At 39.8% G+C, this 27,492-nt stretch overlaps 1 protein-coding gene across 1 annotated transcript in view; it reads right to left on the reverse strand.

Moving 5' to 3' along the window:
• Nucleotides 1–27,492, reverse strand: part of NBAS (NBAS subunit of NRZ tethering complex) — a 427,776-nt gene that overhangs the window by 249,633 nt on the left and 150,651 nt on the right. The window contains exons 23-26 of the mRNA XM_062208974.1: nucleotides 21,377–21,530; nucleotides 11,923–12,108; nucleotides 10,375–10,548; nucleotides 4,011–4,144 (exon numbers count right to left, since the gene is read on the reverse strand). Coding sequence (XP_062064958.1) covers nucleotides 4,011–4,144; nucleotides 10,375–10,548; nucleotides 11,923–12,108; nucleotides 21,377–21,530 — 648 coding nt within the window. The remainder of the gene's footprint in view (nucleotides 1–4,010; nucleotides 4,145–10,374; nucleotides 10,549–11,922; nucleotides 12,109–21,376; nucleotides 21,531–27,492) is intronic.

The raw sequence follows: 27,492 nt of genomic DNA on the forward strand, positions 1-27,492 counted from the left end.
ACCAAAACACTGGAATAAAACGGCAGTCAATAAATAATAAAGAAGAGCTATAATTAAATAAAGAATCTGGAAGATTGAACATTTGAATAGCAGGAGTTTGAGGGGGAGAGGAAGGGAAGAAAGGAGTTCTAAAAAACTCTTTTTGGAAAAAAAATATAACATTCCACAACGGTCTAAAGGTGAGGAATGTCCAGAATGGCACAGACCACTCACTGGACAACACAATGAATTTAGACTCACAATGTAACACTTCTTTACAATCTTTCAAAACACTGAAAAATGGGGAGAAGATGTTAAAATCTTCTAAGTAGGAAAAAATGCCATATGTAAAACACATGGTTCAGCATGGCACTGGACTTATCAGCAATGCTACAGATGAGAGTAACGCCTTCCAGAAACACAGGAAAACTGTGTGAGAGAGAAACCTGGAATTCCACATACAAGTGTACTCCCAATAGTTTGTGGAAAATGGAAATAGAAGTCTTTTTTGGCATGAACAATTCGAAATCGAAGAAATAAATTTTTCATAATACACATTTCCTATGAACTTTAAAAAAATAATATTTATTTTCATCTACTTAACAGGTACAGAAAGCCAAAGAGAGAGATCTCAAAGATCTATCTTACAACTCTGGTTCATTCCAAAATGCCTACAAGAGCTACAGCTATACCAGGTAGAAGCCAGGAGATCCAGATTTCCCCATGGGTGGCAGGGGCCCACCCAAGCACTTGAGCCATCATCTGTTGTCCCCCAGGATGCATTATCAACAACCTGGACTGGAAGCATAGGTGCCAGGACTCACATCAGCACCAAGATGAGGGATGCAGGCTTAGCAAGCAGTGGGCCACCCCTCTGTGGCACAACATCTGGCCCCTATCCTTGCACCAAGTGTAAGTGTGACATGTTATAACCAAAAACAAAAAACAAATCTTCCTCTCCAAACTTTGACAGAAGGCTCATTGAGGTTATGATCCATCAAAATGAGGGAGAAGTAAAAGAAGAAATCTAAGAAATGCAGTACGTAACACAAGAGGCAAAAAAAGAAAAAAAAAAAAAAGATGATAATCATGGAACAGACACAGAAAACAATTTCTTAACACTAAAGTGAGAAAAAAGTAATTTCCAGAACAAAATTGCCAAAGAAAAATAAGGAGCAAAGGAGACAAAGAATACTTGGGAATAGGAAAAAAAATCTGAGAGACTGCTAAATATTTCTGATCACTGAAAGGAGTTCTATGATTCTGGCACAAGCACAAGGGATGGGCCAATATTGTGGCACATAATGGGACCATTCCATTTGAGCTCAAGTTCAACTGGCCTCTACTCCACTTTCAATTCAGCTCACAGCTAATGTGTCTGGGAAAACAGGGGAGAATGGCCCAAACACGTGGGCCCTGCCACGTGTGTGGGGTACCCAGATGGAATTTCAGGCTCCCAGCTCCAAACAACCCAGCCCTGACCACAGCAGTCATTTAAGGAGTGACCCAGTGGGTCAAAGATGCCTCCCCCTCATTCTCTTTCTCACCCTCCCATCCCCAGCAACAATTCTGCCTTTCAAATAAATAAATTTTTTCAAAAAAAAAGACACAGAAGGGAGATAAATAAAACAACAAAAAGGAAGTATTTAATCCAAGTAAAAGAGAAATTTGTATGAAAAAGAAACATAAGCACGGTAGACCTGTGTCAGCAATATTTACAGTGAAATTTTGGAAATATTCAAAACAATGGTAGGAGCAGTAGAAATGGGAGAAAGTAAAGGACGTCTTAAAAAACCTTAACATCATGAAATTTTAGTTATGAAATTTGCAACATAATGAACGAATCTGGAAAACATCATACTTAGTGAAATAAGCCAGTGCCAAAGGGACAAATACGTATGTTCTCCCTGATCTTTGACAACTAACAGAGCACCTAAAAGGAAAGTGAAATTGACACTATGAGAAGCAATGACTTGAACAGTCCTTGGCTTGACTGTCAAGGAACAGTTTACTATTTCATTTTAATTTTTTATCATTTTTTTCTACTTAATACCATTGTTGAACTCTTTACTTAACATAGAATTAATCATAGGTGTATAAATTCAATTGGAAATAGATCCCAGTAAAAAAATTAAAGTGAGAATAAGAGAAGAAGGAGCTGTATAGTTCAGCATACATTCTCACAGACGTATCTTAAGGATAAAAGTAAAAATTTGCCATGGGACTCCAAAACCCATTAAGCTGGGTGATACTAATGCCATCTTACATGTTAAAGTGATCAATTAAGTGTGTAATTGATCATACGGATAATATTAAGTGTCAAAGGGATCACATAAATACGAACAAGTGTCTGGTAACAACAATAGATAGAATTAAAAAAGAGAGACTGTTCCAATATGGGAAGCAGTACACACAGCAGGCGCATAGAATGACAAACACCCTAAACAGCACTCTGACCTCAGAATCAGCCTTTAAGGCATTCAGATCTGGCTGAAAAGACCATGAGAGAATTTAATGCATGGAAAACCAAGACACTGTGGCAAAAAAAATGATCTACATGAAGGATCTCTGTGAGTGAGACCCTAGTGGAAAAAAAGGGCCATCAAAGAAGGAGGTACTTTTCTCTGGAGGGAGGAGAGGATTTCCACTTTGCTTATGGCACTGACTAAATACTGATGGAGTTTGTGAACTCAAAAGGATTCCATAGCCTTGGCAGCTTGTGTCAAGAGCCTCAAGTGATCACTGATGTCATAAATAAGAGTGTTAATTGCTAAATCAACAACAGGAGTAACTGTGCACTTATTCCCCATATAGGACCTCTGTCCTTAATGAGTTGTACTATGAGAATTAACTTTTTTCAAACACTACTTTATACTTTCTCTGTGTGTGGATGCAAGTTGTTGAAATCTTTACTTAATACAGAGCTGGTCTTCTTTATATAAAGTTAATTAAAAATGAATCTTAAGGAAGAATGGGATGGGAGAGAGAGTAGGAGGTGAGACATGAGTGGGAGGGTGGGTATGGAGGGAAGAACCAATACATTCCTAAAGTCATACCTATGAAATTTGTATCCATTAAATGAAAGCTTTCTTTAAAAAGGAAATTTTTAAAAAGTTGCTAGAGGAATAGTTTATTAACATATAAATAAATCTGTCCATTACTCTTGGTACTGATTTCAGCAGCATTAATGACCACAAAATAATTATCTCATAGCAAGTTGCAAAATCAGCAATTGCTACCATTTGTTTCATAATTTTTTTCTTAAAAGTAAAAGAAAAGTGTGAATGTGAGGAAAACAACAGAGCAAAGGAAAGAGAAAATAGAGGAGGCCTTCTTGTCTAAATATTTGATTTTGCAAATGAGGAAACTGATAACCAGAAAAATTAAGAGATTTGGTAGTCATGAAGGCTTAGAAACAAGTCTGCTGATTTTGCATGTGTTCTTATGAACTTATCCTAATGGGAAATTAGGGGGGATTAAAGTAATGATTGTTACCTGACTTCCAAATGGTAAATATAAATTTGATCTACATATAATTATGTAACCCACAAGCATGCTATACAAATTTCCATTTAAACATAAACGCAGTAAATAATAAAGATGTGTACTCAAACATCACTACTTGAAAGCACTACTTGAGATAATGGTCTAGAACAAATCATTCTTAGAGAAAATAAAATTAGGCCATAAATATAAAATGGCAAATTAAAAACACAATAGGAAAATACTACCTATCTATTTGTTGGCATATCTTTGGTTTTTGTGGTGGTGGTATCTTTCTTTCTTTTTTAATGCAAAATTATCAAGTTTGGTAAAAATATACAACTTAATTATAATTACAGAACTCCCAAACACTAGTAGAAGAACAAACCTTATTTTTTTTTGGAAACAAGATTGCACATAATTTTATTTCCTTCTTTATAATTCTTTCATATTCCCAAAATTCTCTGTAATAACTACTTGGAGAAGCAACATTTTTGCTTTAATTATAGAATGAGAAGAAATCTGATTGACATATTGTAGATTCTTACCCATATCCTCTTTGTGGCAGACATTCTAATATGTCATAGCAAAGAGAGAGTTGGTCATTTCGTTCACAGTTATAGATGCACTCTAGAGCTACTGCCATCAGTTGGTCCTGGTCAGGAATAATTTTTTGCTGCAGCTAAAGGAAATAAAAAACTTGCTCTAAATGTCAATAGATGTACAGTTTTCCATATGCCAGCACCTCTGTCAATGAAATATTAACTAGTTCAATTAATCAGCTACAACACAAATCTTGACTTTTCTTTAGCTTACAGACTTTTGGAGTCTTTAATAATTCCAAATGAAATCACATTCAAATTACAGAATCAGCTACAAAAGATAATTTGTAGCCCATAAGCTTTGGTGAAAGCAGATTCTTTAATACATGACTCATCCAAGATAAAATGGATGAGAAAAACACAGTGAATCAAAAAGACAATTCATTAAAAACATTTCTAACCCCAAAGCCAATTCTATATATTTCAAATACAAAAATATAAAATTCTTTAACTAATACTCAGACATGTTAGAACCTATTAGTTTTCAGTATGCAACAAACGTTACCCATCTAATTACACAGCTACTTTTATTCTTTTTTTTTTTTTTTTTTTTTTTTTTTGACAGGCAGAGTGGACAGTGAGAGAGAGAGACACAGAGAAAGGTCTTCCTTTCTCTGTTGGTTCACCCTCCAATGGCCGCCGTGGCCGGCGCACCGCGGCGATCCAATGGCAGGAGCCAGGTGCTTCTCCTGGTCTCCCATGGGGTGCAGGGCCCAAGCACTTGGGCCATCCTCCACTGCACTCCCTGGCCACAGTAGAGAGCTGGCCTGGAAGAGGGGCAACCGGGACAGAATCTGGTGCCCCAACCGGGACTAGAACCCAGTGTGCCAGCGCCGCAAGGCGGAGGATTAGCCTGTTGAGCCACGGCACCGCCGGCCACTACTTTTATTCTAATCCAAAGAACTCTAATTGTAACACAGTGAAACACACATCACAGAACAAACTACCTATTTCTCATGCAGAAAGATGGCTACTTTGGGTCACCTTCTTTATAGGATACACCATTTCCCACTCAACTATAGATTTCCATTCGTAGAATATTTTCTGGGATACAAAATAACCAATTAGTACCTATTTTTCTCATCTATTACCCAGGGCCATCTCCCATTTTCTTTCTGTAGCTGGTTTACTCAGCAGAAATATCGTCCAGGCTCATTAACACTGGGGCAAGTGCCAGGCTCTTCATCTCTTTCAGGAGTGACTGAATAATATTCATACATGAGTTTATTTATCTATTTGTCTATCTATAGACACCTAGATTGTTTCCATATCTTAACTATCACGAATACCACAACAACTAACATGAAAGGGTAGGTATCTCTATGAGGTGATATGCTTCCTCCTGGTCTCCCTTGCGGGTGCAGGGCCCAAAGACTTGGGCCATCCTCCACTGCACTCCCGGGCCACAGCAGAGAGCTGGCCTGGAAGAGGGGCAACCAGGACAGAATCCATCGCCCCAACCGGGACTAGAACCCGGTGTGCCAGCGCCGCAAGGTGGAGGATTAGCCTGTTGAGTCACGGCGCCAGCCCATCATGCCTTTTGAAAAAATAAATAATAGGCTGGTGCCACGGCTCACTTGGCTAATCTTCCGCCTCTGGCACGGGCACCCTGGGTTCTAGTCCTGGTCAGGGCGCTGGATTCTGTCCCGGTTGCTCCTCTTCCAGGCTAGCTCTCTGCTGTGGCCTGGGAAGGCAGTGGAGGATGGCCCAGGTGCATGTGCCCTGCACCTGCATGGGAGACCAGGAGGATGCACCTGGCTCCTGGCTTTGGATCAGCGCAGCACTGGCCATAACTGCCATTTGGGGGGTGAACCAACAGAAAAGGAAGACTTTTCTCTCTGTCTCTCTAACTCTGCCTGTCAAAAAAAAAAAAAAAAAGAAAAGAAAAGAAAGAAAAAAAGAAATCTTTTTTAAATAAATGGCTTTTTTCTAAGATTTATTTATTTATGTGAAAGGCAGAGTTACAGAGAGGCAGAAGGCAGGAGGGAGGGGAGAGGGAGGGAGGGAGGGAGGGAGGGAGGGACAGAGAGAGAGAGAGAGAGAGAGAATCTTCCATCCACTCCGTAAATGGCTTCAGTGGCCAGAGCTGGACTGATCTGAAGCCAGGGGCTTCTTCCAGGTCTCCCAAGCAGGTGCAGGGGCTCAAGGACTTGGGCCATCTTCCATTCCTTTCCCAGGCAATTAGCAGAGAGCTGTATTGGAAATGGAGCATCTAACTTGAACTGGCTCCCATATAGGATGTCAGCACTGCAAGCAGTGGCTTTACCCAGTGTGCCACAGTGCCAGCCCCAATAATAAATCTTAAAAAAAAAAAAAACTAAAATTGCTCAATGATTATGTATTCAAATATGAACCTCAAAGACTACACCCTATGAAGGCTATTATAAACGGTGAATTACAATTTCTTATAGGACAGTTAAAGCAATTTTTCCTAACTTGACTTTCTATTATAATCATTAAATAAATTGTCAAGTGCATATTCAAAATCCTACCTCCCAGATTTTAATATATTACAGCTGTACTGGGCATAGAAAATTCTATTTAAAAACAAATGCTCATAGTTCTGGGGTACAGACATTCAACAAATCACTAGTTTCAAACACAGAGAACAATGTGAGATGGCACAAGATTTTTCTCCCCAAGTCACCTCTATCATCTCTGCCCAAATTTTCTCACAAGTTTCATATTTGAAAGGAGGATTCAAGCAAAGAATAATGGCTTAAAATCAAAGAAGAGTGTTTTAGGATATTACAAAAAAAGGAGAAAAATTTGAGGTACATGAGACAGCAGTTTAAAAAGCAACCTGGCAGCCAAGTGCAGTGGTGGCACAAGAGCCATTGTTATAACTATGATGCTGATCAGCGGCATCACTGGTGCTAGGCATTTGTTCTCCACTTCCCAGAAAGATTATTCTCTGCACCATTAACATCAGGCGCCATCATGAGACTTTCTGTGGCCTGTGAACCACGTTTGAGCTAAAGCTTTAAGAGCCACTGTGTAGTTACTTTATGTTTTTTCTGTGCCACAAGCCAGAAAAGGAGACTGTTCTTTCTGCTTGAGTCCCCAGCTGAGTAAGACATGGAACATAGCAAAAGCCCAACCGCAGCTGACGTGACACTTGTGAGAAATGAATGCTTGCTTAGGTAGACTACCAAGATTGAGAGGTTATTTGTTAATGCAGTATAATTTAGTCTAAGCTGACAGAGAAATCACTGCTGCTGCTTTATTACTATAAATACTTTGTGCATATCTCATGGAAGATCTGGGGTACATTCTTTTTGTAAACAATCAAGTAAAACATAAATACTCCCAGCACAATCCTAGTAAAGCAAACTAATAAAATGAAGTGATGCAAAGCACTTTAATGAAATCCAGTTTCAATCAATCATTTATTTACTGAAATGTATTGAGCCCTTACCCTCTACTAGGTACCATGGTATCTCTTGGTACTATAAAGAGACACAGAGGAGATATATAGATATATAGATATATAGATATATGAAAAGAGGGAGAGACAAAAATGCGAACAAATAATTTCAACATAGTATAATAAATGCTATCATAGAGGCAGAGACAAAGACTTGTGATAGCACAGATAAGTAAAAAAGGTCCCAGAATAGACAGAATCTTGAAGAACAGCACCTTGACACACACACAGGTATTTGGGAAGGGGGAATCACCATCCCAAGCAAAGCAAACAGCCCATAAAACACAAAGAGCCATACAAGAAGCTGGCAAGGGGAATAGTCAAGCCTACTACATGCATGGAGAGAACTATAGCTGACCAGCAGACTGAAAGCACACAACAAAGAAGCATGTAAGCCACTTGAGAGAGCCCAGTGTTGTCCCTGAAGGCAATGGTAAGCCACAGCAAACTTCCAATAGATCATGCCACAATCAAATCTGTGTTACAGGAAGGTAACACTGAGACACAGACACAGAGACTGGGTTGGAAAGGAAGAGCCCATCATCATTGCTCTCTGCTTTGATGTTCACATATTTCAATCACAGCAAACAGTAACAGGCATAGGTTTTATTCAAAGGCACATACTAAATTGTCAAGTAAAAGCCACAAAATGCTGACTGTATACTAAGGATTTAAAGGACTCTGTAAGGAAAAAGAATCACAAATAAGATTACTGAAAAGGATTTGAAGTAATTTCTTTCTTTCTCATAAAATATTCATTGTCAAACTTTCCTGCTTCTCATATAGTATTCTGCTGCCACTAGTAACCCATCTTCAGTTCACATTAAACCATCCCAAATTGGAAACCAGAATAGCAAGTTCAAACTGCTTATGAGAAGATGGAAATTTTTAACCAATGAGCAGATATATTTATGATCGATGACCCTTTTAGAAACCAAAAAATGTCTAGGATTACTAAGCAATACTTCCCGTTCTGTCTTGATTACACAGGTCTGTGACCACTTACCTTTCTAGATTTCAGATTACTAACAAAAGTTAGTGCAAGGAAACAGATGCAATCAGAACTAGGATTAGAAGAGGCCTTAAACAGCCACCGAAACCCGAAGTTGAAACCTCACTACAAAGTCATTTCCTCAAGTGATTATTCCATCTTGCTGGAGTCTCCGCCAAAGGAAAGAAAACCACTATCCTTGAAATAGCATATTTGATCTAAAGCTAAATTAACAAGATTTTGACAGCACATGAGCATTCAACAAAATGACCTTACGACCAGCAAATCTGAACAACCACTTGAACCCTTTAGAAATACAAAGCTATACTCTGGCCTCAGAATCAGCCCTTAAGGCATTCGGATCTGGCTGAAGAGCCCATGAGGGTATTTTAGGCATGGAAAGGCAAGACACTCCGGGGGAAAAAAAAAAAAAGAAGAAGAAGACCTCAAATGAAAGATCTCAGCAAGTGAGATCCCAGTGGAAAGAACGGAGCCATCAAAGAAGGAGGTACCTTTCTCTGAAGGGAGGAGAGAACTTCCACTTTGACTATGACCCTATTGGAATAAGATCAAAGTCGGCGAACCCTAAAGGCTTCCATAGCCTTGGCAACTCATGACTGGAGCCTAGGGAGATTACTGACACCATAAACATGAGTGTCAAATTGTTAAGTCAACAACAGGAGTCACTGTGTACTTACATCTCATGTGGGATCTGTCCTTAATGTGTTGTCCAATGTGAAGTGATGCTATAACTAGTACTAAAACAGTATTTTTACACTTTTTGTTTCTGTGTTGGTGCAAACTGATGAAATCTTTACTTAGTATATACTGAATTGATCTTCTGTATATAAAGATAATTGGAAATGAAAAAAAAAAAAAAACCTGGTGTTAAATTGGAAATTGCATAGAAAATTAATTAATTTTTAAAAAATATATCATGTGGGATCTCTGTCTTTAATGTGCTGTACATTGTTATTTAATGCTATAACTAGTACTCCAACAGTGTTTTTTCACTTTGTGTTGCTATGTGGGGGCAAACTGTTGAAATCTTAGCTTCATATGTGCTAAACTGATCTTCTATATATAAAGAGAATTGAAAATGAATCTTGATGTGAATGGAAGGAGAGAGGGAGCAGGAAAGGGGAGGGTTGCAGGTGGGAGGGAAGTTGTGGGGGGGGGGTGGTGGGAAGCCATTGTAATCCATAAGCTGTACTTTGGAAATTTATATTCATTAAATAAAAGTTAAAAAAAAAAAGAAAAGAAATACAAAGCTATATATACAGTAGGCATAAGGAAATGTAAACTTTACTATGAATAATTATAAAATATCCTTGTAAGAACCAAAAGATTATTATAAATATGTTCAAGACAAAACTTTGTCTTTTCCTATGGGTGGCAGCAGGCTACAACATATGGAATCAGAATACCGTGGATGAATTTGGCTTCCTCCATACTGAGCAACCCTGGGCAATTACCCAACTACTTTATGTCACAATTTCCACACTAGTGAGATAGTAAAAGTCTCTCCTTCACAGGATGGTCAACCCTGTGATGTGCCTATATGAGAATGTCAATGCCTATCAACTACTAGTCTTCATAGTAGTACAAAAGCCCAACATACAGTAGATAGTAAGATAAAAAAAAAGACAGTAAAAATTGTAACATTAGCCATAAAACCTTCAGAATGATTCAATCAAATAAGCAAAATATTATAGGCTTCAAAAAAAAAGTGTGCTATGCCATTTAAATATTATTAAAGAATAAAATAACACCCATTTCCTTTCTGTTTAAAGGAAAAGTACCTGCAAAGCCTATTATAAAAATATATAAATAAAAACTAATTCTCTATGGAATAATGTGCAGAGAATTTTAGGAAGCTGGCTTCTACTTACATCAGGCTTGGAATGCTGAAATATCTTCAGGGGAAATTTTAGGTCCCCTTTAGCTAGAGTTACTAAATATTCTTTTAATAGCTCACTGGCCACACCAGGACACTGTTTCTCACAACGGTGAAGAAAGGGAACCATCCACTGGTAGGCACTTGTCACGTACTTGTCCTCAGAACACTGAAAGTATATTAACCAAAATAAACAGACAAGCATTCAATTACACTAGTGTCTTATTATATGAAACAACAAGTTCTATAGCTTAGAGATAATTGGACTAATGTTAAACAGTAAAAGTCCAACACCTTTTAAAACAGACTACTAATACAGACCAACAAGCAGCCACAGAACAGATATCCTTCTGCCCAGGGTGAGTAGACCTAACAGTCGTATCACTTGGCCCACCTCTCAGACCAGGATCCATCTGGGGCCCCACACAGCCTCTGCCCAGCTCTGGAAGGCAAACATGCTGCTACTACTCAGTCATGAGTTCCTCAGAGCAGACAGCATCTATGCAAAAAGTGTGTATGCAAAGAGAGCTGGAGAGAGACTTCAGACCAACATGAAGAGTGTACACAAACAGGCACAGGGCACAGACGTAGCAGAGGGTCCCCTAAGAGTATAGTCTAGCTAAAAGCCCAGAGTCTCCCCTCCTTTTCCTCTTCTTCTTTGTATTGTTCTGCCCCTTTTCATTCACCTTCACAAAACTCCCAAGGACACAGATAAGTTTACTCATTATCCCTCAAATGATTTCTCTGAATTACCCTAGGGAAGCCTTACAAATAACACATTATTTTCACTGGATGGCTGATCAAGAAAAGAATAAGAAGGCAGAGATGGAGAGAAATGGATGATGGGGAAGAAGGCAAAGACTGTGAGAGGGTGTGGGAAACAGGAAAAAATGCAAGAGAGAGAGGAAAGCAGAGTGAAAAAGAAAAGGATCAAAGGAAACAGACAGAGGCTCTCAGTCAGCTGTGACTGCAACCTTCCTCGTGCCCATTCCAGTGAGGCTGCCAACTGTAAAGGACTAACGAGCACTCTGACAGGTGCCACCTCCGCAGCACCAGCATTCCTGCCTCTCTACTAGTGGTGGAACTTTGGGGCTAAGTACAAGATGACTGCAGGGTAATTTCAGAATGCCTGGGAAAATTCTTATACATTCCAATCCTCAAGTCAGGATATCTTCTTCATATAACTACCCAGCCCTCTGAACTCTAGAACTGTTTTCTAAGTCCTTAAAATAGAAGTAATTGGGAATTTTAACACAGTAAAATATCTCAAGCAAAGTTAACAGAGGACTGTTTAGTTCAGAAATACACCTAACTGGAAGGAAAGAAACAATTATACAGACGAGTCTAACTAAAGGGCAAGCAAGGTACAAAGACAGCCAAAATTGTTTTGTGTGTCTCCAGTAATCTGATTTTTTAAACAGTACAGAAATTGTCCTTTATTTACCAAGTTCTCCAGTTTGAAGGACATCTCTCTTTGGTTTGAGACACATATTAATCAAAACACACATGGAATGCTGAAAAAGAAACTGAAAATAAAACCTACGCTATTCATCAGTAATCTCAGTTTTTCAATGTCTTTCATCTGCTGGAGCTCTTTCAAGGTTAGAGTTAAGTCGCAACCGGCTTCATACACCAATGTTTCCAGAGTAACCAAATTATCACACAGAGCCAGCAAGCCAGGAACATTCCGCTCCATTCCGAGTCGAATAAGTGAGAGTGCACAGTCAACCTAAAATTGAAAGTGACAGTAAATCTCTGAGTATTACATACTTCTCAAATATTTTAAAGTAAAAGCCTACAGAACCTAACTTGTGAATGACATTATCAGTAACGCATATTTATTATTTATTATAGAAAATTTGAATTCCTTATCAAATATATCAGCATCAAAATGTTTCAGGAGAATCAAGCAACCAGAAATATCGAAGACAAAGATAACAAGAAAAAGAAAACCATCTTAAATTTATAGAGGATTATAAATAACAGTACAGTTTTATATATACTTCTCTATTTAAATCTCACAACATTGTATTGATAGGGAAAGAAAATAGCATAACTAGTAGAAAAAAATCAAAATGTCAAATTAATTTTATTTCACTGAACCACAGTGCTTCCACAAAACGTCTGTTCCCAAGGTTTTCCTTTTATATTCCTGTGCTGTACATATCCTTTCAAAGTGCCTCCCTCATAGAAGGCACTCAATAAATAATTGTGGAATAATTAAGAATAAAAATACTTTCTTTATCTCAATTCAAATACTTAGCCTTCACCAGACAAAACCAAAGGATGATTTTCCTCCACTTGCTCAGTAGATAGGAAGTTAACCCTATCTACTTGATTATTATCATTATTACCTACTTGATTATTTATTATTTGAAAGGCAGAGTAACAGAGAGAGAGAGAGACAAAGAGAAATTCCTTGCACTCTCCAGATGGCCAAAACATCTAGGACTGCACAAGGTGGAAGGCAGCAGCCTAGAACTCCCCCGGGGTGGCAGGGACTCAAGCACTTGTGCCATGTTCTACTCCTTTCCTAGGTGCATTAACAGGAAGCTGGATAGCAAGCAGAACAACTGGTACTCAAACCAGCACTCACTGTGGGATGCTACTGTTGCTGGTGGTGGCTTAATCTGTTGTGCTACAATACTCGCCCCATACTCCTACATCTTGGTATCTGAATTGGCATATCTTCTAATTGATGGAAAAATTATCTAGTACAGTCATAATTCATAATCTCTCCCACTGCTCCTCTTCCCTGTTCTTGGCATTACAATGAGTTACTGAAAAAGTACTAAGAGCTAAGCACCATGTCAGGTGTTAGAAATATCAATCTGAACGAGGTATCCCCCTTCAAAGTTTCCCATTCTAGTAGAGAAAGACGACCCAGTAACTCATGGCTGAGGCAGAGTGAAGGGAGCACTGTGTAGGACTGGGATTGTGCAAGAGGGAGTACTCTGCCCAACCTGTGAGTGTCACAGAGTTTCCCAGAGAAGAAACTTTAAAATGGCCTTTTTTTTTTTTTTTTTTTTTTGACAGGCAGAGTTAGACAGTGAGAGAAAGACGGAAAGAAAGGTCCTTCCTCCATTGGTTCATCCCCCAAATGGCTGCTACAGCCAGTGTGCTCTGCCGATCCGAAGCCAGGAGCCAGGTGCTTCCTCCTGGTCTCCCTTGCAGGTGCAGGGCCCAAGCACTTGGGCCATCCTCCACTGCCTTCCTGGGCCACAGCAGAGATCTGGTCTGGAAGAAGAGCAACCGGGACAGAATCCGGCGCCCCAACCAGGATAGAACCCGGGGTGCCGGCACCGCAGGTGGAGGATTAGCCTAGTGAGCTGCAGCGCTGGCCTAAAATGGGCTTTAAAGAGTCCATGGGTATTAGGTGAGGAAGTGGGAATAGAGATGCATGACATCTTGACAAAGTACACTTAGAGTCACCTGACTGAAAAGGAAACAGGAAGTGAATGATCAGGGACATGGCTGGTGAGGTAGGCAGCGGCCAGATAATAAAGAATACTGTTTGTCAAGAAAAGGAATTTGCAGTTTATCCCAAAATGCAATATGACCAAGGGATTTTCAATGGAGGTGTGTCATAAATAGAGTTACACTTTGGAAAGAATATTTAGCATTTACTGAAGAATGAATGAAATGTGAATGATGAGCTGGAAATGGACTGGATTGAAATAAGCAGACTAGCGAGGTCAAGCGCAGTCACTGCTGGTAGAGGAATCCTGACAGAAGCACAGGGATTCATCCATTCATCCAGTAGCGGTTCACTCATTTATTCACACTGAGTAAATGTTTGCTGAACACTTTATATGTAGCATGCAAACAACAACAAAGAGCCAAACTAAGACGGTGTCACTGAAGACATACAGAATAATGCTGACAGACAATTAAGAAGATAGAATTTGGAAGGGGAGAGGGAGCGGGAGAGGGGAGGGTTGCGGGTGGGAGGAAAGTTATGGGAGGGGGAAGCCATTGTAATCCATAAGCTGTACACTGGAAATTTATATTCATTAAATAAAAGTTTAAAAAAAAAAGAAGATAGAATTTATGCAACTTGGGCACATCAAATAAGGAGTGTAAGGAGGGGGAGTCTACAATGAGTTTAGGTTTCTGATCTAAACCACAGGATATATACATGTTTATGTATGTGAGTGGTACCTCTGCGGGCTATAGGGGGAGTTAGAGAGAGCAGCACATATACAAAAGTAAAAAATTAATTAGATATTGAGTAAGTTGGGTTTTTTTTGCAATCTTTTTTTAAAAAAGATTTATTTACTTATTTGAAAGTCAGAGTTACACAGAGAGAGGAGAGGCAGACAGAGAGAGAGAGGTCTTCCATTCGATGGTTCACTCTCCAATTGGCCACAACAGCTGGAGCTGCACCGATCCGAAGCCAGGAGCCAGGAGCTTCTTCTAGGTCTCCTATGTTGGATGCAGGGGCCCAAGGACTTGGGCCATCTTCTACTGCTTTCCCAGGCCATAGCAGAGAGCTAGATCAGAAGTGGAGCAACCAAGTTTCGAACCAGTGCCCATATGGGATGCTGGCGCTTCAGGCCAGGGTGTTAACCCGCTGTGCCACAGCGCCAGCCCCACAAGTTGCTTCTTGAGATGCCTACGGGACATCTTAGATGTTCAACAGTAGGTCCAAAAACAAGAAAACAAAATATGTGGCTGAAGCAATAACATTCTGAGACTGTCAGCATACAAATCATACGGGCAGTACCTGGGGAGAAGGACCTGAATGGGTTCCACCTTCAGGCTCTCTCCAGTGACAGGAGCAGTATCCTAGGGATAGTTAATACTTAAGGGAGAAGTCAAAGAATATGAGCCACAGGAGAAGACTAAAAAGAACGGCTAAGAAGACAGGAACAAGACAAAACTGGAAGCCTAAGCTGAAGAGATTTCAGGAAAGAGTAGTAAATATTGTCAAAGAACAAGATGTGAGACAGCAAATCGAGGGAACCTGACATTAAGAAGTGGACTGCTAGCCTCACAGCCTGAAGTTTCAGTACAGTGGGAGGAATACTTAGATTCAGGGAAACGAAGAATAAACAAAAACTAAGAAAGTGGCCACAAAGAACAGAGTGACTATTGCTGAGCTAAGACACAAGGGGAACAGAAAGCAAAAACAGAAGCCGGGGAGAGTATGGCGCTAATTTTTACAAACGTATAATGCAAGGGAATTTAACTTTATGCCCATAGCTGGGGTTGGCAATAACTAAGAAGAGGTTAAAGATACAGGATAGAGAAGCGATGAGCGCTAACAGGAACCCGAGCAGGGGAGAGGGTAAAATCCAGAGCACAAAAAAAGCAAGGAGCTTTGAACATAAAATGTGTTCCTCTGGGGAGAACTGGAAAGAGTAAGTGCAAAAGACAGGAGGTTCTCAATTTTTCACATAAATACAAAGCAAAATCATCTTCTGAGAATGATGAATTAAGTGGTGGGTAAAAGGAGGAGAGGGAAGAGGGAGCAGCCACACAGTCCAAGGGGAAAGAACTTGCTCAGGACAAAGGCCCAGCCAAACCCTTCAGATACAAGAAAAGAAGAAATTCATATTCAGATGGAAAGACTGATGCAAATAAAGGTTGGGGGGGGGGGGGAGCCTGGGGGGGCTGAGGGTCCAGGAATTGTAGGTAGGTAAAGGATAAGACAAAGTGGAAGGATCTGGTAATGCTTCATTCAGTTCATAAAATTTTTAACTGAATTCCTAGAACTAAAAATCTAATTCACGTCTGAAAAGATACATCTACCTTCACATTAATCTAAATAAAAAACAAACAAACTCTATTTCAGGTGAATTTTCAGGAAGCAGTAAGAAAACGATATATAAAACACAACTTTGTGCAAGTAATAGTCTGACTACATGGCATATTACCAATATGAAATACACTCATTAATTCTGTGATCCAAATCATCTTCTAATATCAACTTTGAATTTAATCTTCCCAAATAAATGTTCTATAATTTACTTACTGACACTCAATGAATGTAATGTGTAGACTTATACCACATATCCCAAGCCATCACTAGGTAAAATTCTTCACTACAAACATTTTCCCAAACTAACAAATAAGTTTTGCTATAGAAATCCATAGACACAAAGGAAAAAGAAGTCCCACATCAATTAAATCTCTAAAAATGAAAAACATAGTACTATGTCAGATATCACTTTGATTGTACCACAAGCTACATGAAATGGCAATACCTGATGTGAAGCCTTTAAAAACCTCTATTGTAAGTGTTTTTATAAATCAAAGACAGAATACAAGCCAACTAAAGCATGAAAAAATCAGTTGCCTTTTTAATTTTTAGGTAGGTATCCTCAATTACTGGAGGAAAAAAAGAAATCAAGTTGTCTGGGAATGATTGTGAGACTACTAGAAATTTTAAATTTCAGAAAGCTCCACAGTTGCTGGTTTTTTTTTTTTTAATTTTTTTTTTTTTTTGATAGGCAGAGTGGACAGTGAGAGAGACAGAGAGAAAGGTCTTCCTTTGCCATTGGTCCACTCTCCAATGGCCGCCGCAGCCGGCATGCTGCGGCCGGCGCACCGGGTTGATCAAATGTAAGAGCAGTTTTAGATTTGTAGCATAGCTGAGCAAAAAGTAGGTCTCCATATACCTCTTGCTCTACTCTTACCCTCCCCCTCAAACCATCCACCCCCTGCCCTGTCAGGGTCACTGAGAGCAGAGAATTTGTTAGAAAGTCTACATGAACAGATGGGCTTCTTTCACTCCATAATATGCATTTCAGGTTCCTCCATAGGAAATAGAACCCAGTTGTTTTTATCATTGAATAATACTGCATTATATCTATGTGCCATAGTTGTCCATTTATCTAAAGCCATCTTGGGTCATCAACTGTTAACAAATATACCATTCACGGGGCCAGCACTGTGGTGCAATGAGTTAATGCTCTTGCCTGAAGCACTGGTGTTCCATATGGGTGCCAATTCGAGACCCAGCTGTTCCACTTCCGATCCAGCTCCCTGCTATGGCCTGGGAAAGCAGTGGAAGATGGTCCAAGTCCTTGGGCTCCTGCACGCGCATGAGAGACCCAGATGAAGCTCCTGACTCCTGGCTTCAGATCGGCACAGCTACGGCCATTGCGACCATCTGGAGAGTGAACCATCGGATGGAAGACCTTTCTTTCTTTGCCTCTCCTCTCTCTGTGCAACTCTTTCAAATAAATAAATAAATAAATCTTAAAAAACAAATATACCATTCAAAGGGGGCTGGCGCTGTGGTATAGCGGTTAAAGCAACCGCCTGCAGTGCCAGCACCCCATGTAGGTGCTGGTTCAAGTCCAAGCTGCTCCATTTCTGATCCAGCTCTCTGCTGTGGCCTGGGAAGACAGTAGGGGATGGCCCAAGTCCTTGGGCCCCTGCACCCATGTGGGATACCCGGAAGAAGCTCCTGGCTCCTGGCTTTGGATTGGCACAGCTCTGGCCATTGCAGTCATCTGGGGAGTGAACCAGCAGATGGAAGACCTTTCTCTCTCTCTCTCTCTCTGCCTCGCCTTCTCTCTGTATAACTCTGACTTGCAAGTAAAAATAAATGAATCTTTAAAAAAATACCATTCAAAAAAATACCATTCAAAAGCAAGATTCTACCAATAAAGATAATTTGGGTGGTAAAAGGTTATTAAATTAATTAATTAATGAAATAACAGCACAGATAATGTGCAATTTCTGTCACAACAATTAAAAAAACAGTGCTTGAAATTGGAGCTACAAACATTCAAAGATTAAATATTAAAAAAGCATTACTATTTTTTTAAAATGCATGACACCAATTGCCCAACATTTTTACAGACATTAGAAATTTTTAAATTTTCATTCTTTGTTCAACTAACAGAACTTCATAGAAATCAGGTTTTGTGTTTTTTTTTTTTTTAATGTGCATATAAACACACATACACACCTTTTTCCTTACTCTCAAAAAGCTGTATCTAGAGGTAGGCATTTTGGTGCAGCAGATTAAGCCACAGAATGGGGAAATCTGTCTCCCCTGTCTGAATGCCTGGGATCAAGTTCTGCCTCCATTTCCAATCCAGCTCCCTCCTAATGCACTCCTTGAAAGATAGCAGACAATGGCTCAAGTACCTGAGAATCTGCCACCCACAAGGGAGATCTAGATAGAGTTCCTATTTCAGCCTGGCCCAGCCCTGGCCGTTCTAGACTTTGGGGAGTGAATCAGCAGATGGGAAGTTTATTTAGTGTACTTCTTTCTCTCTCTCGGTTGCTCTCACTCTGCCATTTAAATAGAGAAATTTAAAAAAAAAAAGAAAAGCTGCATTTATAAGTTCAGATAAAAAACCCCCAAAGTGCTAAAACAAAATTGGTCTAACAGGTTCCTTTTTCTTTTTAGGCAGAGATAGTAGTAATATAATAAATTTGTAAAATTTTTGTAAATCATATGATGCCACTGGAATCTTAAAAGATCTCTAGAAGCATGTTTTCAACCTATAATTGCCTGGAGAAAAATGTACCTCATTGACTCACTTCATCAATTGTTATCAAGTTGATATGGGACAAGTTAGGGAGACAGATTAAGTTCATGAGCTGGAGGCCATATCTTCCCCATCCCATGTGATCCTACCCACCTACCTATCAATCAGAAGATCCCTTCCCCAGGATGCGCCTCCCCTTACCTGGGACCTGGGAGCAGTACTATGTAACCAGCCCCTTTTTCTAAGTTCCTAAGAAGCCTGGTAAAGGAGACAAGGCTCACTCTTTCTCCTCATGGACCGAGGGCGAGCATGGAATTGAAGTCCCTCTTTACCTTTCCTAGCCCACCATCCCTACATAAAGCCCTCACGTGCCTGTGTTTCCTCCTCACTTTGTAAATAAACCTTATCACACTGCACATCAGGTTTGTGGCTGTACTTAGAATTCTTCTCTAAGCAAAAGGCAAGAGTCTGGAATAGAAATTTAGGTCTAACCTAGTCCACAACAAAGCATCTATTGAATTAGCAAAGTAATACATCTCGTGGCAGGTACTCAGTATGAACTGTTCATTTGCAGACACATGATATTGTTCTGAGACTATAATTCTCAAAGGGAGCTGAACTGTCCACCAGGAAACTTTGACTATGTGGAGAAGCATCATCACAAGAATTACCAGAACGTAGATTCACACCAACTGGGTAGAGGCCAGGAATGCCAGACATGACTCCTGCCTACCTTTCCAATGTCCCGGAAAGTCTAGTATGGTCAGACTCTAGCTCTCAACTTCAGTTAGCTTTTACATAAAATTCCTTTTTGTTTGTGTTAATTTGCACCAACTTTTCCTGTAATGCAGCTACTGAATATATTAAGGGAAGATTTTACTTTCTTTTGTTAAAATTTCATCTGACAATAACTGGTGGTATTTCTCTCAACAAGACGACATACTTGAGTCTGTCAGCAAATTCAGTTACCTTCGTTAAAGTATTTCCCACTGATTTTACTTCCTGGTAGGGTCATGACCATGGATTTATCTACTTCATTCATTATATAGTGCATATTAGGTCATTACACAATTTTTTTTGAAATTATTTCTGCAGATATTGCATCTATACTCTTGTTTCAGGATGAAAAGGAAGCACTGCATTACAAAATATTTACTACAAAAAATTCTGTGAGTCTGAGGCCAACCGTTTTTTAAGATTTATGTTTCTAGTTCTCATATTTGTGTAAATGACCATTTTATATAGATTTAATAAGATTATACACAAATATGGCTTCTGTGTCTTGTTTATCTATCTATAAAACAGAGACTTAGAGTAGATTATCTGAAAGATGTGGTTTTTTTTTACTGTGGTATCTAAGATTCTAAACATTTTCAAATATACTATGGTCTTTAACCATTTTCAAAACCTTGGAAAGTCAACCATAAATATTCTTGATCATCATACAAAAAATTTGGTCTAGAACATTCCTATCATCTGCAGCAAGTAATTCATCTTCAATTTGACAAATACTATAAATAGCAATAAAATTAAGCAGGAAATCAGGAAGACTAGCATATGAAAATATGGGGCCATCCTAGATACATCAACTAGAAATTTCAATAGATTTCCCTCTTACTCCTCACAGTATTGTTGCTCACCAGATCCTGTGGATTCAACCTTCCAATCAAATGAAATACTGATGCCATGACAGGCAGCCCAAAACCAGAATGCAAGCAGAAAGAAAAGTGTATCCACTGGACAGGCCTTGTATCAGACTTCACAGTACATTCTGTCACTCTTTGCTCTGAAATACAAATCTCTGTTCTCTAGGATGAAGACAACTATTGCTTACATCTACAGAGCATTCAACCGGCAGAGTTTTGAATGCTCTTTCATGTATATTTTCTTTGTTCTCATCAGCTCTAGTCTAAGAACTAACCCCCAGAGAAAGTTAAGGTACAAAGAAAGGATGGGCAACATGATCAGAGTCACAGGGTCCATTAGTTTCCCGAGTTAAGATTAGTATTCAGAAACCATAAAGTTCCATGCTCATCTCTCTCTTGCACGCTCCCTCTCTGATGCAGCTGTTATGCATCTTGGCAAAGGTATAGAAGAATTAAAAAAAATTGGGCATGGACTCGAGGAAAACATTTGAAACAACTTAGAATAGGGTTCCTGAAAGGCAGAATTATAATCAGATGCCTCCCTGCAGTATACCAGAAGACAAATACAGCATTTCTACATCGACAGGACCTCTCAATATCATATTAAGTCTATTAAAAACAGAAATATACAGGAATACCAGGAACAATATGTATCACATTTTAAAAATTCTGATCAACTTTTCTTATATATCTTTCCTCTGTAAGAATCCAAAACAAAAGCCACAAAAACTTCTAAGACAAAGAAAACATGGACAATAGACAAAAGAAATATTCATTTCATCCTTTGCAAATTATATCCATGACTCCAGGCACCCCTTTCATGATCCCCTACGTGAACTGAATCCTGGAGACCCAACACAGCAGCCCGAGCATCACTGAGCAGCTGCCATTCCCTCACCTGGCCGGCATAATGCTCTATCTCCTCTGCTCTGGTCTGGTACCAGTCCATGACGCTCTCGACCGCAAGCTGGGCTGTCCTGTAGCTCAGCAAGGCAGGCTGTGCAGCATACAAGAATTCACTTTCATCTTGGCGACTCGGCTCAACAACCATTCTGCAATGCACAGAGGAACAATTAGCAGCAGACTGGAATGCTGTGGAAAAACTACAATTTTCAAACAGAAAGAAGCAGAGACGGGGTCAGAGCAGGCTACAGAGACAAGGATCATGTATGTATGTACATATGTATGTGTGTGTGTGTTCTGTACCTGCTAGGTCACTTAGAAGAAATGAGTTTCTTAGGATGTTTAATTTATTTTTCCACTTGCTTTCTTGATTTAAAAAAGCAGAATGGATAATAGATTAAAATAATTGTTCCACAAATCAATCTGAAAGTATCAACAAAATCAAAGTCACCCTGGAAAATCTGGACAGACACACAGCTGGGAGTCCCACGGCAAGTCTATTAAATCAAAATCACCTGTGATGGCCAGCCAGGCTGAGTTTAAGAAAAACAGCCCCCAGGAACTCCAACCTGAATTTATTAAGAAAGCTTGTTCTCAATGTTCCTAAGAATCAGAGGAAATTCACCTCATTTATGTGATCATACCCCAACTGGGTGCCAGAGCATAGTACCGTACCAACACCTGTACAACACACCTCTACACCAACCCTCACCCTATAGGAAAAAGAATGACTTAAGAATAAAAAAAAAAAAAACAGACAAGAAAATAAAGAATGTTTCAGAGCAATAGGCACAGGGACAACACCATGAGAATCACAAACTGAGTAGTTTTTATAAGGGCCAATTGCCCTTAGGGAATAAAAGCAGAAAACTAAACTAAGAAATTGCAGACAGATGAATGGAAAATGTTGTGTTCTACTGGGACATTCATTCAGCCAAAGTGAGCTGGCAGGGCAGACAGGAGCAGTCTGTTGTTAGCACAAGGCGTGGGAGAGAGATGCAGTCTGAAGCAGAATTCCATCACTGGAAGTTGTGCAATTGTCTGCAAATTACTTAACTAAAATTAGACAAAGGTTCTTTTTATTCATTTATTCATTTTTTTAAATGATGATAATACAGGGCACTTCAAAAAGTGCTCAGAAAATGCATGTTATGATTTGCATAATAGACATAGATCCCCACATGACTACAGCAACAGGTGCTCAATGACTCTCTCTCAAGGTAGCATGTTCCACCTTTACTATCAAATTAGCAAGGTTCTATCCTGATACATCAAAACAAATCTTTAAATTCTATTTTCCTATGAACTTTTTGAAGATCTCTCATTCTGTATGCAAGAATATTGTGAAAATTCAAAATAATGTAAATGCACTGCTTCATTTGTAGTTATTTTTGTACTGGAATTATTGGCAGCTGTGGTACACAACCATAAACAAAGCGCTTAGGAATTCGGCATTTTATCCACATGCCTTAGAAATATACTGTGCTTAGAATCAGCACTGCAGTAAGGCCTCTAATATAATAAGCACCGGACCTATGGTCAGTCCCCCAGTGCCAGTCACATTGCTGACAGGGAATTCTTCCTGACAGTGCAACATGAAGCCACGTCACTGCTCCTAGAATCCTTTAAGTCTGCCCCGCTTCAGCCTGGAAAACCAGCCACCAGCAACTGTGAGTTGCCCTGGATGCTTTTTTCAGTTCTTGTCTACTTCCCTCTGGGCACCACCTGCTAGAATCTAACCTCTTTCTCTTTCTGGAAACATGGTTCCCTTTCATTCCAGTGGGCTACACTGTCATGACCTCATCTATTCGGCCGCTCTTTTTCAGTCACCTCTGCTAGAATATTCTCCTCTACCCAACTATTTTATACTAGCACTTCCAAAGGCTTAATCCAACACTCATCACTTTCTCTCTCTAGGTCTCCCCTTCAACTCTGCAATAAAATTACCACAGACATGTCAACAACTACCACATTGTTTAACTCAGATCTCACCTACAAGCTCATGATCTTCCTAAGGCAACAGAACTATCTTGCTTAAAACAGAAACCGGTTATAAGGCTCCTATCCAAGCCTTAACCATGTACCTAGGTTGTAAACTGCCTCAATGTTCTGGGCCTCATCACAATGCCTGTCTCACTGCTGTGCTCTCTCTCAGCATTCGTCCTGGAGGTAACTCACGACAGCAGCTGTCCTGCTGCATCAGCTGCGTCTCAAGGACAGGGCCACATCTTCAGTGTTCCAGAGCCCAGCAGGGTTAGACATAACTCACACAAATAAGCAGTAAGATACGGCCTGGACTACTCAATGTTCGCATCGCCTTCAAGTCCACTCTCCCTCTGTTTATCTTTTCCTGGCTGTAGGAGTTCTGGTACAGCAAGATTTGTGCACGTTGTCACTTGCTGTGGTTCACCTGGGAAGAAATGTCCTCCTTCGTTCTACCTACTTGTGAGGATCATAAAAACCCAAAGGCTGAGAACTGGAAGCACCAGTTCTGCCAGGGCTCCCCTGTAAAATGTGCTGGGTGAACCAGAAAGAACTGTGGTAACAGGGTTACCACCCCTTCCTCTCCACCACACCCACTGGCAGCCACCTCCTACCTTTTCCAATTTATCTACCTCTGCAATCTCTCATTACAATTGGTAAATAAGGGCTTTCAGTTAAATATGGTTTGAATACTATGCATTAAGTTCTCCTTAAATTTCTTCCTGCAAATTCCACCAATGAACAGTAAGATTTCTTTTATAGGAGTTGAGGAGAAACAAGCATTCAAGGGGGCAGGGGGGTAGAAGAATAGGCAGCATGGAACACAAAGAAACTACATCATTATCTTCCACTCTAGGAAGTTAACAGATAAAAGCCAAATCTAAAACATAAAGAAAGAAGCACACAATAATGCTGGTCACAGAAACGGAGGCCAACACCAAAGCTTTCCTCAAAAACAACTGAGAGCAGCTGCTGCTGGAGCGTGGGACATGAGGGAAGGCACAAAGGACCACATGGTTTGCTTTTTGCTTTTTAAAAAGCAAGCTTTCTAGAATATGTTAACTCATTAAACTATAGTTATTTGCAGATATATACAAGTTTGATAAAAATGAAAACTACATTAAGAACACTTTTTTAAAAGCACACAATAGCAAAAACACAGGAGGACATTCAATTACAATTACACTGAAATTCACTAGAGTGAAAAAAGGAACTAAGAGTTACATATTCTATTAACTCAAGATAGGAAAAATTCAAAGGCACAAAACAGCCATTTGCCCTAGCAGTTAAGACTCCCAAGTTCTATATCAGAGTACCTGGGGTCAATACCCAGCTCTGGCTCTGGCTCTGGCTCTAGCTTGTTCCTAATGCAGACCCTGGGGAGGAACAGGCTCAAGTGACTGGGTTCCTGACATCCATGTGAGACTTGGATTGAGTTTGCAGCTCCCAGCTTCAGCCCAGCCAGATCCTAAGGGCATGTGGGGAGTGAGTCAGCAGATGAAAGTGCTCTCTCTCTCTCTCTCTCTCTCTCAAATACATATATTATTATATATATATATAAATGTTATATATTTAATATATATTAAATGCAAAGGACAAAAATGAAGGGGAAAAAAAACTGAAGAGAACTGCCAACAGGAAGAAGGCTTCCAAATTTCATTTGCAATGATTACATTACTGGTTAGGACTTTTATTCACCACTTTTTTAAACACAGAAATTAAAAATGCATAGAAAAAAAAATCCAATACTCTGAAAAGAACTCTCAAATAAAAACTAGCAATCCCTACACAATCCTCACAGCTGCTATCCTTGTCATTAACTACACCATGGTCAAGTATTTAGCTTTCTTTCCATTCTTTACTTCCAAGTGTCTCAACAATGTGCCTGGCAGGACTGTTTCCTGATGAATCTACCTTAGACATTATTTAGTTATCTGAAGTCACAATGATTCACCTTCCCTATACTCTTCCTCTCATTATGAACACATCACCCTCTGGATTAAACCACTAATGTTTACATAATAATGATTATCTGAATATCACTTACTACTAAGCCACAGGTAAATTATAATAAACAGTCTGTCTCCAAAAAACTTCATACTTTCTAGAGTTGCTATCTGCCCACTACAGTCTTCTGTCCTCTTCCATGTGCTTATATGTATCCATTGCTGATTTTTTCCAAATTATATGAAAGAACCATCAATTACAAAATATGCAACATTTGGAAATGCTCAAAGATATCAAATAATGTTTCCTTAAAAAAAAAAAAAAAAAAAAAAGTCTGCAAGAAACCTGACTCTGAAAGCTGCCCCGGCTCTTCCAGTATCTGCACTGATTGCTCTCCAGGTAGAAGGCAGTGTCGCCAGAGCCTGCCTTCCTCAGACTGGGTTAGAGCCTAGATTTTCTCACCTTACTCTCTCATTTTAATAAAGTGGATCTTGGGGGGAGGGAAAGAGTTCCAAGATGGCAGGATGGCGGCAGGAAGGTCTGAATCGCATGGGGCAAAACTGATATTCAGAAAGCATAGAAACTACACGTCTAAGATAAAGCCAGGCATCCAATGAGAACAGAAGAGACGGTCCACGTCCACACAGAAAGAACAAATAGGAAAAACAAAAACAAAAACAAAACAAAACAAAAAAACAGTAGAGGCTTGCAGCCGGAGAGGTGAGCACTGGTCCCAGCAAACCAGGTGAGAGGGGAAAAGGAGGGTCCATGGAGCTGTGAAGAGCAGCGGGAGGGAGTGCTTGGCAATGTGCTTTTGAAGTTCCACACAGAACAAAAATAAATGAGAAAACAGGGAGGAAGCCCAACTCCCCCTTCCACCCACTCTACAAGGACCGAAGCCTGCCGGGAGAACTCATTCTGATCCTTTGTTGTTGTTGTTTTTGTTGTTGTTTTAATTTATTTGTTTAGTTTTGGACATAGGCAGGTGGCTGCCTCCCGAGCACACCCCCAGCAATAGCGGGGGTTGCCTCAGCCCCCACCCAAACAGCGAGGGCCACAACAATTCAGAAGAATTCCTTCTTTCTCTATGCAAGCTGTATGCCAAGGGAAGCCCTGCCTATCTACAGCTCATACCCACCCACCACTATTGAGAAGTAAGCTGGGCTCCAGTAGGCAGGGGCTCTGTTCACCCACCTGTGACGCACAGACCTATAGCAGCTCATATCAGAGGGAACTGTGCTCACAGGAAAGACGCCACAGATCAAAGGTGTAGTTCATTAAGCAGTGTGAACTAGTGCCAAACACACTAGGGGCTCACACCAGGGCATGCTGCAGCTATGAAGAGAAGGGCAAATCACACCAACAGTGGTGAACACCCTCCTACATCCGGTCAACAGAGGAGAGTTACAAAGCCCCATGGAAGCCTTAACTTGGATACTTGCTCCACCGTGAAATACTGAACAGAGCATACAGGCCACCCCTAACACACACCTTTGGTACTCCATGAAAGTAAAGACATCCCACTAAGCTACAAAGAAACAAATCAAATATAAAAGCAACCAAGTTAAAAAAATACACAAATGCTGAAAAATCAAAGGAAGAAACTTAAATAAGAAAGACACTATGAGCTCACCAAAGGAACATTACAACACTTCAATAGTAGAAGATGAAGAGATTGAGTGTAAGTCAGAAAAATAATCATCAGATTACTTAGAAGCAATCAGAAGCATATTCACAAACTAAATGAAAATTTTTCCCATGAAATTGTGATATTAAAGAGAAATTAGAATTAAAAACTAGAAATGAAGAATTAATTACATCAAATAAAAAATGCAGTGGAAAATCTTAACAGGGTAGGTGAGACAGAAGAAAGAAATATCAGAGCTAGAAGACAAATTTCTGGAAATTTTACAGTCAGACTGAAAAAAAGAAGAAGAAATTAGAAAACTAAAAAACACTGTTGGAAATCTATAAGATACTATCAAATGAACCAAAGGAGTTACTGAAGGCATGGAAAGAGAGAAAGGAATAGAAGCCCTTTTTAATGAAATAAAACCAGAAAACTTCCCCAATTTGGAGACAGAAAGGGACATCGACATAGGGGAAGCACATAGAACTCCCAATAGATAGGACCAGAAAAGATTTTCACCACAACACACTGTAGTAAAACTCTCTACAGTA

This window comes from Lepus europaeus, chromosome 13 (genome assembly GCF_033115175.1).
Source record: "Lepus europaeus isolate LE1 chromosome 13, mLepTim1.pri, whole genome shotgun sequence".
NCBI classification, from domain to species: Eukaryota; Metazoa; Chordata; class Mammalia; order Lagomorpha; family Leporidae; genus Lepus; species Lepus europaeus.